Source organism: Natator depressus, chromosome 15, assembly GCF_965152275.1.
Source record: "Natator depressus isolate rNatDep1 chromosome 15, rNatDep2.hap1, whole genome shotgun sequence".
Taxonomy (NCBI): Eukaryota; Metazoa; Chordata; order Testudines; family Cheloniidae; genus Natator; species Natator depressus.
In genome coordinates, this window is record NC_134248.1 from 2,405,998 (window position 1) to 2,418,640 (window position 12,643).

Here is a 12,643-nt window from a genome sequence, read left to right on the forward strand (position 1 = left end):
TAGAAGGAGCCGATCTCCAGGGCCCACTGATCAGCCGGCCCGACGCCTGTGCCGCGCAGGCCGGAGCGCCCCGCACGAGCTCCGCGAGCGCATCAGGCGGAGACGCGCCGCTCACCTCCAGGGTTCCGCTTTCCCGACGCTCCCTGGGCGGCCCGGGGCTCGGGCGGAGGGCACATGCCGGGCGCGGAGCGTGGCCGGGCTGCCGCTCCCGGCCGCGCCCGGGCCCGGGCCCGGGCCCAGCGCGTCCTCCGCCCGCTGAGCACACGCTGCCCCGGGAGCCGCAGGGCACGCGGCCTGCGGGGAGCAGCCGAGCCGGCTCCCGCGCCGAGCTTGCCCAGCAGTGAGCGGAGCAGCCCGGAGCGGTAGGAAACGCTTGGCCCTGCTGCCCCGGAGCGGACCTCGGTGCGGAGCGAAGAGCAGCCCGCGGGGACGGGGGCACCCTCCCCCTCTCCTCCTCCTCCCCCCCCCCAGCCCGCGGGGACGGGGGCACCCTCCCCCTCTCCTCCTCCTCCCCCCCCCAGCCCGCGGGGACGGGGGCACCCTCCCCCTCTCCTCCTCCTCCCCCCCCCAGCCCGCGGGGACGGGGGCACCCTCCCCCTCTCCTCCTCCTCCCCCCCCCAGCCCGCGGGGACGGGGGCACCCTCCCCCTCTCCTCCTCCCCCCCCCCCAGCCCGCGGGGACGGGGGCACCCTCCCCCTCTCCTCCTCCCCCCCCCCCAGCCCGCGGGGACGGGGGCACCCTCCCCCTCTCCTCCCCCCCCCCCCAGCCCGCGGGGACGGGGGCACCCTCCCCCTCTCCTCCCCCCCCCCCCCAGCCCGCGGGGACGGGGGCACCCTCTCTCCTCCCCCCCCCCCCCCAGCCCGCGGGGACGGGGGCACCCTTCCCTCCCCCCAGGCCCAAGTACAGGTGTCCCCTTTATGTCCCCCGTTGGGCATTGGCGCATGGGCCCTCAGGGACACCATCCTAAAGGCGAGAACCCACGGACCCAGAGTTGGGTGCCTTCCATATGCCCCTTGCAGCAACAGGGACTCAGACAGCCAGGGGCTGGGGAAATGAGGCCATGAGTTATTGTTTGGGGTGGGGAAGGGGAGGCTCCTGGCAGTCCGGTCCTGGCACCGGAGCAGGGCACAGGCCAACACATGAGCTGCAGGGTTTGCAACACAAGGCTTCAGAAAGAGCAGCCACCTGCTGTCCTGTGTTTGAGGCCAGCTGGGCTGTTCTCCTGCCCCGGGGCAGTGGGCATTGCGGGGCCGAGCCGGCTGTGGGCTGACTACCTCGCGGTCTCTCCTCTGCAGCATGAGTGGCTCTCCTCTGTGGTTTTGTCTCACACAGCTGCAAACACCTGGCAGGCTGGTAACTGCTGTGAGCGATCACAGTTCACACCTCGCTGCCGGGCACACAGGAAACCAGTAGCCCTGACCCTGACCCTCAGCTCAGGACAGAGTCCACACAACCGCATGGCTACATGGTCCTCTCATCTGCCTGCAACTCACACGCTGACAAGGATGGGTGCTGGGTATGGGGATCCCTCCTGTAACAGCATTGGGTGCCAGGGTGCAGCCTGCCAGGCACAGGGCTCCGAGAGGGCAGCATCTTGGAGACGGTCCCAGCTCATGTATTAGGGGCCAGGGTGAAGTTTGGGCAAGCTCAAGGCTCCTTGTTTCCTTGTGTATTGGGCTTCAGGGGACACACTGGGATGCCCTGGTCAGAGCTCCCTGCTTCCCCATAAAATGGATCCCGGGGGGTTGCCCTCACCTGGGCACAGCCTGGGGCAAGCATCCTCATTGCCCTTATATGGTTTGCTTGTGTATTTGGGAGACTCAGTCCACCCTTCTCCCCACAGACAGTCCCCGAGTGCTGAGAATTTCCCCGGCCCTGGTAGCCTCTGCCTGCCTTGCCAAGTCCCCCGAAATCCAGGGTCCCTCCAAGAGGACCATGGTGTAGCTGTGTCTCCCCTCTCAAGGTGATGCTGCCCAGGAGGCACCGAACATGGATGTGGGGACTGGAGGGCCCCCCACTTGCTTCTGTTACCCTAATGCTGCTTCTTGGCATCTTTTGGCTGCTGGGAGTTTGCGAGAATCTGTCCTTAGCGCCAGCCCTGCTGTTCAGACACTTCCAAGGTGGGTACCTGTCCTGCCCCTGCCCCCCTCCTCTCGCCCACCCCTCAGATTGTAGCCTTGCTCCAGGGCTCTCACTCCTGATGCCTGGATGTTTAACAAGTCACTGGTGGGAGACTGGAGCATCCCGCTGGGAGCAGAGAGGTTCCCTGTCTATTGCTGGCGGGCTGGCTGCATTGAGCTGGGAATGACACGTGCAGCTCCAGTGTCGGCGAATCCTGCGTGGGGATTGGTGGTGCAGGGAGAGGCCATGGGGGGCTTTCAGCCTGCTGTGAAATGATACCAATGGTTGCTGCGTGGAGGAGGAGAGGACCAGACCAGACCTGACCTGACCTGGTCAGGCCCAGGCCTGTGCTAAGTCCTTCCCCAGCGCTGGGCTCCCCGAGGAGGAAGGTAAATACAGAGAGTCCCACAGTAACGGGTCATCCCTCACTCTTCTCCCCAGTGTATCGCCTGGCCACCTACTGTCTGTGCCACACGGATCCCGCCCTCCTGCTCCTCAACGTGCTGCTCTTCCCTGTGCTGGGCTGGCGCCAGGAGCGGCACCAGGGCACCCTGCGCTACCTCCACGCCTCCCTGCTCAGCGCGGTGATCTCGGCTGTGCTCTACCTTGTCCTGGCCGGGCTCTGGGCGCCTCCCCCTGCTGCTGCTAGCGGCTACACTCCGGTCCACCTGGCCATGCTGGGGCGCCGTCTGGCGCTGAGGAGCAGGGCTGGGGCCACGGGGCAGGTTCGTGCAGTGGCCCTGCCCTGGCTGCTCCTTGCATTCAGCCAGCTTCTCTCCCCCGGGTGCCCCTTCCTCCTCCACCTGAGTGGTGCGCTTACAGGGCTGGCCTGTATCCTCTGTGTGATGGGCAGGGTGTTCCTGGGGCCTCGCCAGCCTGGCACGGTACCGACTGGGCCCTGAAGAGGGGCACGGGTATCCCTGCAGACGCTGCAAGCCAGTGTGATCAGTTGGCCTGTGGAATGGGGTCTCCAGGGAAGGGGAGGATGCCCCTGGATAAAGCTCCAGTGAACAATCCTGCCCTGAGAGGGACTGGGTGGGACTCCACCGGGCTTTGCCACCCCTAGATATTAGGTGCCTCAGTCCTGGAAGTGCACCAGCCCTTTAAGACCTGGCTCTCCTGACCCTAGCTCAACCCCAGCGATTGTCAGAGCCGTGTGTCATATCCCTCCCAGGCCCACTGTCAGTGCCCTAAGTGAGTCCAGTTCTGCTCTAGCTGGCAGGAGAAGGGATCATAGAATATCAGGGTTGGAAGGGACCTCAGGAGGTCATCTAGTCCAACTCCCTGCTCAAAGCAGGACCGATCCCCAATTTTTGCCCCAGGTCCCTAAATGGTCCCCTCAAGGATTGAACTCACAACCCTGGGTTTAGCGGGCCAAAGCTCAAACCACTGAGCTGTCCCCCCCAACTAAGGGCCTCTTCCTCCTCCACCAGCAGCCTCACCCCACTCCTCAGAGGCATCAGGGCCTGCTTGCTGGGCAGCTTCCTAGCAATCTGTGTCCCAGCCTCGTCGGCTGCCACCCCTCTGTCTGGCCTGCAGCCTCCTAGCCCCGCTGTTGCAGGTCAACTAATTAGCCACAGCTGGGGAGGTAGTGACTGGCCCTAGTGACAGTGCAGAGGGGGGTTTATATGCCCCATCACAGGGCCAATGGAGCCAGTGGGTGCAGCCTGCAGCAGCTGTGCCAAAGTCAGCGGGGACTAGGCAAGTATCACACACGTGGAGCTGGCAGCCAGGAGGTTTGCAACGCATGTGTATTTTCGGTGCCATGGCGGCAGCAGGAACAGCAAGTAGCAATGTCCAGCAAAGCAGCCCCCCCTCCTCCCCCGGCCTCCCAAGCCTGGCTGCAGACTCGGAAGCAGGACACTGCATTCAGAAGGAGTCTTCACAAACAGAAAGGCAAGAAACTGGGGAGTATTCCACCCAGCCTCCCCCAGATGTGACTCTACGGAAGTCAGTGGTGCGGGAGTGCCTGGGGTCACAATTCAGCCATTAATTCTTTTAAATGAAAGCTAAGATTGTGGAGAAAACAGTCCACTCCACAGGAAAATAGCTAAGGCCCCAGATTGCCCGCTCTGGAGATGGGATATGGAGCCTAGTTTGGATGCTGCCCTGGCTGGGAGGGAGTGAAAGTCCTTCCCAACTGATAGCTTTTCAGTGGCCTATGTGAAAGAATTTTGATGAGTCTCAGTCCAGCTCTTAGGGGATAGGTGTCCCCACATCACAGAAACCACCATGCCAACACCCACTAATTGACCCTCTTGTCTGGGCTGTAGAGGCTGGATTCTTCCTTCCCATCTCTCAGCTCAGGGCAGAGGCGCGTTGTTGGGTAGGACGCTGGCACGGCTGGCGTATTTTTATTAGCTTAGGGGTTTGGTCATTCCACCGGCACTAAACACCGGTTAATATCTCAGTGAAAAGGAGCGAGAGCCCCAGAAGCTTGGTGATCTGGCTGCCCCACGCCTCTTTAGCACTGAGTGCCTGGCATCCAGTGCATGACCTCAGACACTCTCCTTTCCGTGAGCTTTCTCCCGGTGCCCGTCTCTGGCTCATGCTCGCAGACCTTGGCACAACCTGATGTACACGCTGATCGTAAAGTAACCATCCCCGGGGTTTGCGGTTACTCCAGGGGAGCTTTGCCCAGCTGAGGGCAGCATTATTGGGCACCTGAGGTCTGCCTCTAATGTGGTTAAAACGAGCCAGTCACAGCTGCCATCATCTTTATGGAGATTACAGATCCCAACATGCCTTGCAGACCCTTGGGTTATTTGGCTCCTAGCTAGCCAGGCTGGGGACCAGGAAGCATCCCCAGCTGGGGCCAGCAGCAGACGTTTTCCTTGACCAGAGGAACTGGTGGCAGATTGGTCCAGGGTCTTGTCATGGCTGGAGCTGTCGGAGAGGCGCCTGGAAGTGCTGCATGATGGGACCGTCTGCAGGACACTGGCGGGAAGCAGATTCGTCCGCTTTATCCTGTGCCCAAGAGGGGGGATCCTTCCCACAAGCCATGTGGCCAGCACCAGGGGCAGGTACATGGGGTGGCTCCAGGCTGGCTGGGGTTCACTGCATCACTATGAGAGACACCATCAGCTTACAGCCCCTGGCTCTCCCCTTGTGCCCCCAGGCGGGCCTGGTGTCCCACTGGTTACTGCTGTTTATCTCCCTCCCTGAATGTCCCAGCAGTTAGTGCTCTGGACTGCCTGGCAGAGACCTGGCTGGAGATGGCAAGAAGGGAGGGTCACCCACTAGCAATCCCTCTGGTCTAGTGCTGCATAGCAAGGAGTCCTGGGGTGGGATGTGGGCTGACCCAGAACCTCCTCCCCCGGACACAGGGAGTCTCCTGTATCACTGTTTTAGGGTCTGGCATCACCAGCGTGAGAAACATGTCTCTGCTAGAGTCAGGGGGCACTCCCCAACCCCAATGAAGGAAAGGAACTCCCCCCCCGCAACCCCCACTCAATTGGGGGACACCCTGGCTGCCCTCTGTGGTGGGTTGGGAAACTGCTCCCTCCCGCTGTCTGTTTGGACTCTCCTCTGATTCCTTCTTTGATTCCCAGGTCTCCGGGACTCTCTGCCCCCTCAGCCCAGCAGTGCTTCTCGGGGGGCCTTTCAGACCAGTCCTTAGCCATGGCACCTGCTTCTCCCTGGGCTGCTGAAAGACCTAGGTGCTGGCAGGGCTCTGGGATGTCGTACCCGTCCGTCCCTCTGGCTCGCTTCCCAGATCTCCATGGGGGCCCTCCCTCATGGGACAGCCCCAGCCTGCACTCTGGGGCATCACTCTTGGGCCCGGGAGAGGTCCTGATGGATGAGCAGTTGCTGCTGGCCGGGATCCAGGCCTCCCTGAAGGACGCCAGCCTGGAGGCTGCCGTGGGAGGAGTGCAGCTTTCCAAATCCTCTGTCTCCTCTCTGCGGTAAGGGGCATGGCCGGGGGCGGGGAAGGTGATGCCTGGGGGATGGAGAGGGAGGCGCCCCTTAGTGACCAGTGTGGAGCAGAGAGCAGACCCTTCAGCCCACTTGGCTTCTAACCCAGAGCCAAACTGGGGGGCTCTTTGGGCAGCACCCACTGAGCCTGAGAGCACAGCGTGGGCTGCCCTCTGGTTCCCTCCATCTCTGCCGGCTGCAGCTCCTGGTGCAGCTTGTTCATGCTCCATGGCTCCCCCCGCCAAGGTCCTCTCATGCTGACCTGGCCAGATTGGGCTAGCTCAACCCTGCTGAGTGACAGCCACAGGCAGAGCATTGCACGTGAGGAGCTGTGGAGTCTCGGGCCACCTGATGGGCAGGCAGGCTGCTGTCTGCGCCATTGCATGCGTGTTTGTTGGGCATGGACCCTGCGGGAGTGTGGGCAGCCCACCAGCAACCACAGAGCCATCCCCATCAAACAGGCCTGAATTCTCCCCACCTGCCCCTGCTTTCCCTGCCCAGCCCCATGTACCCACCCACAGTCCGAAGGTTTCTTCAAAAAAGAACTAGATAAGTTCACGGAGGATCAGTCCATCAATGGCTATTGGGCAGGGATGGTGTCCGTAGCCTCTGTTTGCCAGAAGCTGGGAATGGGCAACAGGGGATGGATAATTTCATAGAATCATAGACTTTAAGGTCAGAAGGTACGATTGTGATCATCTAGTCTGACCCCCTGCACAATGCAGGCCATGGAATTGCACCCACCAACTCCTGTAACAAACCCCTAACTTATGTCTGAGCTATTGAAGTCCTCAAATCATGGTTTAAAGACTTCAAGGTGTAGTGAATCCTCCAGCAAGTGACCCCGTGCCTCATGCTGCAGAGAATGGCAAAGGCCCTGGGGGTTTTTTGCCTATCTGCCCTGGGGGAAAATTCCTTCCTGACCCCAAATAGGGCGATCAGCTAAACCCTGAGCATGTGGGCAAGACTCACGAGCCAGACACCCAGGAAAGGATTCTCTGTAGTAACTCAGATCCCACCCTATCTAACATCCCATCACAGGCCATTGGGCATATCTACCGCTAGTAGTCAAAGATCAATTAATTGCCAAAATTAGGCTATCCCATCATATCATCCCTTCCATAAATTTATCAAGCTTAGTCTTGAAGCCAGATATGTCGCTTGACCCCACTGTTCCCCTTGGAAGGCTGTTCCAGAACTTCACTCCTCTGATGGTTAGAAACCTTCGTCTAATTTCAAGTCTAAATTTCCTGATGGCCAGTTTATATCCATTTGTTCTTGTGTCCACGTTGATACTGAGCTTAAATAATTCTTCTCCCTCCATGGTATTTAATCCTCTGATATATTTAGAGAGAGCAATCCTATCTCCCCTCAGCCTTCTTTTGGTCAGGCTAAACAAGCCAAGCTCTTTGAGTCTCCTTTCATAAGACAGGTTTTGCATTCCTCGGATCATCCTGGTAGCCCTTCTCTGTACCTGTTCCAGTTTGAATTCATCCTTCTTAAACATGGGAGACCAGAACTGCACACAGTATTCCAGATGGGGTCTCACCGGTGCCTTGTATAACGGTACTAACACCTCCTTATCTCTACTGGAAATACCTCGCCTGATGCATCCCAAGAACGCATTAGCTTTTTTCATGGCCATATCACATTGGCGGCTCATAGTCATCCTGTGGTCGACCAGTACTCCGAGGTCTTTCTCCTTCTCTGTTACTTCCATGTAACGCGTCCCCAGTTTATAACAGAAATTCTTATTATTAATCCCTAAATGCATGACCTTGCACTTTTCACTATTACATTTCATCCTATTACTCCAGTTTACAAGGTCATCCAGACCTTCCTGTATGATATCCCGGTCCTTCTCTGTATTGGCAATACCACCCAGCTTTGTGTCATCCACAAACTTTATTAGCACATTCCCGCTTTTTGTGCCAAGGTCAGTAATAAAAAGGTTAAATAAGATTGGTCCCAAAATTGATCCCGGAGGAACTCCACTGGTAACCTCCTTCCAGCCTGACAGTTCACCTTTCAGTGTGACCCGTTGTAGTTTCCCCTTTAACCATTTCCTTATCCACCTTTCAGTTTTTGTATTGACCCCCATCTTTTCCAATTTAGCTAATAATTCTCCATGTGGAACTGTATCAAACGCCGTACTGAAATCGAGGTAAATTAGATCCACTGTGTTCCCTTTGTCTAAAAAATCTGTTACCTTCTCAGAGAAGGAGATCAGGTTGGTTTGGCACGATCTACCTTTTATAAAACCATGTTGTATTTTGTACCAATTACCATTGACCTCCATGTCCTTAACTACTTTCTCCTTCAAAATTTTTTCCAAGACCTTGCATACTGCAGATGTCAAACGAACAGGCCTGTAGTTACCCGGATTGCTTTTTTTACCTTTCTTAAAAATAGGAACTATGTTAGCAATTTTTCACTCATTTGATGATTACCTGTTCTGTTCATTCATAGAATGTCAGGGTTGGAAGGGACTTCAGGAGATCATCTAGTCTGACCCCCCTCCTCAAAGCAGGGCCAATCCCTAATTTTTGCCCCAGATCCCTAAATGGCCCCCTCAAGGATTGAGCTCACAACCCTGGGTTTAGCAGGCTAATGCTCAAACCACTGAGCTATCCCTTCCCCCTCTGGGGCACCTGGTATTGGTCACTGTCAGAAGACAGGATACTGGGCTAGATGGACCTTTGGTCTGACCCAGTCTGGCCATTCTTATGGCCTCTGTTCCCCTCGTTCCCCAGGCTGCAGCAGCTGGAGAGGATGGGCTTCCCCACAGAGCAGGCGGTGGTGGCGCTGGCAGCCACGGGCCGAGTGGAGGGGGCCGTCTCACTGCTGATCGGAGGCCAGATCGGGGACAAGGCCGTGGTGACGTTGGAGAGCAGGCCAGCCTGCAGTGAGCATCTGCTTCCCACAGAGCAAGCCATACCCACCACAGAATAAAGGGCTCCAGTAATTAACAGCAGAAATAACGGCCCAAAGCTGAGCCATCGTGTTTGAGATCACCAGGCCCCCAGGGAAGGAAGAGAGCAAAGCCCATTACCGGAAGCACCATGAGCTTGGGGGCCTGCACCCTCTATCTGAAGATGTGGGAGTCCTGTAGGGCTCAGCTCCAGGCCTGGGCTCCCTTGGGAACGGCTGTGTGAGAGGACGGGGAAACAGGAGAGGTGAGGCCGGTTCTGAGCTGGGTGCTGCAGGGAGGAAGAGCAGTTGCATGACTGAGGCATGGCTCGGGCTGTGCAGAGGAGTCACGTGCAGCATGGTGCCTCCTACCTCCTCCATCCCTTCTCTTGTGCCAGCCCCCACAGGCTCCGGCCTCTTGTTTTCTGCCTGACCCATCCCTTCCTTGGTAAGGCCGTGCTAAATTTTAACATGAGTTAGCAGCCAGGCTAGTACAGGCTATTCTGGTCCTCCCAAATGTTTGTTCCAGGGCACAAGCCTTTATGATTTGGGCTGGTATTCAAGCCGTGTCCTGGAACTCACAGGGAGCATCCACGCTAGCATGGGCAAATATATTAGCTAATTGGTGACTGAGTAACTGGCATTAGGAAGCACCAGTGTAGACAGATCCTGTCACTAGCTGAGGTTGGGGGTGAGGCCAGCAGTGGGGGCAGGAGCACCGAGGAACTCCACAGCCCAGGGAGCTCCAGGTTTAATGCTGCTGCCGGGGGCAGGGGATGCTAGAAAATAGGCAAGATCCATGCTTGTGTCCTCTGGAGCCTAAACTCTGCCACACATCGCATCGTCCCAGGCAGTCCCATGGCATTCAGGGTGGGGGGTTATGTCACCAGCAGTCTGGGAATCCTAAACAGTAACTAACATCCCGCAGCATGTGGCTGAGCTCCCCAAAGGCCGACTCCCCTGGAAAGCAGAGGGGAGGGCTAGCCAGGGAAAGGTGCCTGCCAGCTCCCAGCCCATTGCCTGGAAGGTGGAACCTGCTTTCTCTGCCTGCCCTCTGGTTGGCTTTACCAAGGTGTTGGCTTCTGGACCTACCAGCTGCTGACATGATGGTGCCCTGCCTACATGGGATTCACCTGGAGACCACCAGCATCATCCCCCTTCAGCTCCTTTCCAGCCTTGGTCTATCTTGCCACAGGCTGTGAGAGCCAGCGAGCCCTGCCACCATTGCTAAGGGCCCCTGCAGAAGTGCCTGCTGCCTGGCCAGCTGGACGTGCCTGCCTGGGGAGCTACCTGTGGACCCCTGGAGGTGACCTGTTGCTGTTCTTTGCCGGAGAAATAAAGTTTCACCAAACCCTGGGGAGGCTGCTGGCTGCTCTCATTGCCTGTGGCCAGGCTTGGCCAGTCGTTTGTTTCCTTCAGGTCCTTCCCTTGGTGCAGCCTGTGGGTGAGGACGAAGTGGGAGCGCCGAGCCTCTAGCCAGCGTCCTTCCTGGCTGCAGCCAATGCCCGTCAGCGGTGCGAGCCCCCTGCTCCCCACCCCAGCTCTAGAAGCACAGCCAGACTGCCGTGCCGCGGGAGCTTAGTGACACGTTTTAATGACCTTTAGACCATTTGTCCTGCGGCTGGCCAGGATCACAAGCATACACAATACAAAGGCAGGTTCCCTCCCCAGCCGCTCGTGCAGTTAGCAGCAGGGTTGCACCGGGTGCTGGCTTGAGATGGGCCTCCCCGCGAATGACCCCAGACTTCCCTGCTTCTGGCCCGTCTCCCCATTTGACAGCAACTCTCCCAGTTGTTAGTGGGTGCTCAGGGCCCACAGGGAAGGGCATACACAGCAGCCAGGACATCAGGGAGGATGGTGGGAGGTGGGGCAAGGGTGTGTGGCTGCTAGATAGGTTTTGGTTATGTCTCTCCCCTCCCTAGCCATCCTTAGCTGTGGGGATGCTGAGTTCCCTGACTGATCAAGGAGGTGGAGCAGGGAATGGAGGCCTGGCCCCCTGCCTACATCCAGCCATGGTGACTGCCCCTTGGTGACACTTTGGCCTCCAGGGGAAAGATCCCTCCACGCTGGGGGAAGGTGCCCAGGGTGGGGCTGGGGATGCTGGAAGGGGACCTGCCTGAGGCTCAGCTGGAGCCCCACCCAGGGGTGGTAGCTGCCCCTGCTCCGGAAGAACCGTTGCTCCAGGTAAAGCCTTTGTGGGGTAAGAAGCGGGCATATGTTGGGTGCAGCTGAGCTGCTTGAACCAGTGAGCACCACCTGGGGTGTAGGGTGCCCCCGCCTCAGTGGGTTCCAGCATCTCAGCCCCATCTCTGTGCACACTCACAGCAGCTGGCATGGGGGCCTGGCTGCTCCCCACATGCTTTGGGGGAAGAATGGGCTGGATGATGGAAGCCCCACAGCTGTTCCCTGGGCCTGAGACAGGCCTGGGTACTCTAAGATGAGAGGTGGCCACATGGGTAATTACCCCCCCGGTGCCTTTGCTGAACACAGGCCGAGGGCAGGCTGGCTGCTGAGCCAGAGGGGCCCGTGGCAGCCAAAGCCCAGCACGGCAGTGTTTGAGCAGGTGTACGCTCTAGCCTGGCTCAGCCTGCTTAGCTTGGTTTTCAGTGGCCAGCTGGGTCACCCCACCTTGGTGCTCGTGTTCAGAGGTATGGGCAGAGCTGCCTTGCAATGCCAGCGCTGCTCAGGGGCTGCCGGGGCCCAAACCCATACCGGGGTAACGGCCTGGTGGAGAGCCTGGCGCTGGGCAGCACTACACCTGTCCCAGCAGCCCCTGCTCTGGGGATGGGTTCACTGGTGAAAAGGCAGGAACTTGGCTCCACGGGAGCTGAGCCAATCCCTGGGGACTGGGAAGGGCCAAGGCACCATCCCCTGCACCCCCTCGGTGGGGGAGCCAAGACTGAATTCCTGGGGACTGCCCAGGATAAACCCTCTGCAGTTTGGGAGCAGAAGGGCGAGCGACGCCCTCTCTCCCATCCCTGCCAGGCTGGGGAGCTACAGGCCAAGGGCACCATGGAGACATCCCACACAATAGCACCTAGAGATAAAGAGCGCCCCCTGCAGGACAGTGAGGGGAGCCTGGGGTAGGGGGTGCTGGAGACACGAGGAGGCAGCCAGCAGGGGGTCAGTTAGTATACACATAGCACTGGTTACAGGCCTCTTTCGAAAGAGCACAAATAAATACAATGTCATGCCGGCCAGCCCCACGTCCTGGGACGGATCCTCGAGCATTTCTTCGTGCGACAGTCCAGAGTGATGTGGGGGGGGGGAGGGAGTGTGCCCAAGGGGGCCTTAATGCTTGGGGAGATGACTCCCGCTCACACCCCGAGGGGTGGGCTGCCCCCTCTTCACTTGCTTTCATCCTCGGCCTTCTGGGCCAGCTGGCGTGGGACGATTCTGTAGGCTGCCAGCCTGTCGCGCTTGCCCCGGTGGAAGCTGGGGGCGCTAGTGGGGAAGGGTTCGGCGCCTGAACCTGGCTCTGGCTCTAGCAGGGGAAGGGAAGAAAAGCAGAGTCAAACCCAGCCGTTTCGCCACTGACACCCAACCAGGGAGTTTGGAAGAGCGCAGGGCATTGGCTCTGTTGACCATTGGAGTCAGTGTCCAGCTACTCCTTGGCCATAGTGTGGTGCCAGCGTACTCGTGGCCTAGGCAGAGCACCCAGCAGCCAGGTGCCCGCTCTGGTGCAGGCCAAAGCCCT

The 12,643-nt window shown here is 58.8% G+C and overlaps 2 protein-coding genes across 5 annotated transcripts in view; one reads left to right on the forward strand and one right to left on the reverse strand.

Moving 5' to 3' along the window:
- The first annotated feature begins 237 nt into the window (after positions 1–237).
- Positions 238–10,481, forward strand: RHBDD3 (rhomboid domain containing 3). Of its 3 annotated transcripts, none has more exons than XM_074973127.1 (6): positions 238–362; positions 1,844–2,120; positions 2,563–2,952; positions 4,979–5,144; positions 5,673–6,026; positions 8,790–10,481. In XM_074973127.1, exons 2-6 carry the CDS (start codon positions 1,967–1,969, stop codon positions 8,986–8,988), a joined length of 1,263 nt encoding a protein of 420 aa, XP_074829228.1. In that variant the 5' UTR covers positions 238–362; positions 1,844–1,966; the 3' UTR covers positions 8,989–10,481. The 3 variants fall into 3 exon arrangements, with proteins under 3 accessions (XP_074829228.1, XP_074829230.1, XP_074829229.1); XM_074973129.1 differs by having other exon boundaries at positions 283–362; positions 1,964–2,120; XM_074973128.1 differs by lacking the exon at positions 238–362 and adding an exon at positions 382–402.
- Positions 10,482–12,172: 1,691 nt separating this feature from the next.
- The window catches only part of EMID1 (EMI domain containing 1), a 77,940-nt gene continuing 77,469 nt past the window's right edge, over positions 12,173–12,643 (reverse strand). For both annotated transcript variants that reach the window (XM_074973126.1, XM_074973124.1), the window contains exon 16: positions 12,173–12,430. In XM_074973126.1, coding sequence (XP_074829227.1) covers positions 12,294–12,430 — 137 coding nt within the window. In that variant the 3' untranslated portion in view covers positions 12,173–12,293. The remainder of the gene's footprint in view (positions 12,431–12,643) is intronic.

What these genes read in the sequence shown, in the direction of transcription:
- RHBDD3 (XM_074973127.1), top strand. Translation starts at nt 1,967, where the DNA reads ATGCTGCCCAGGAGGCACCGAACATGGATGTGGGGACTGGAGGGCCCC. An exon ending in GCTGTTCAGACACTTCCAAG is followed by an intron (nt 2,121 to 2,562) that starts GTGGGTACCTGT and finishes TCTTCTCCCCAG; the next exon opens with TGTATCGCCTGGCCACCTAC. An exon ending in GTGGCCAGCACCAGGGGCAG is followed by an intron (nt 5,145 to 5,672) that starts GTACATGGGGTG and finishes TTTGATTCCCAG; the next exon opens with GTCTCCGGGACTCTCTGCCC.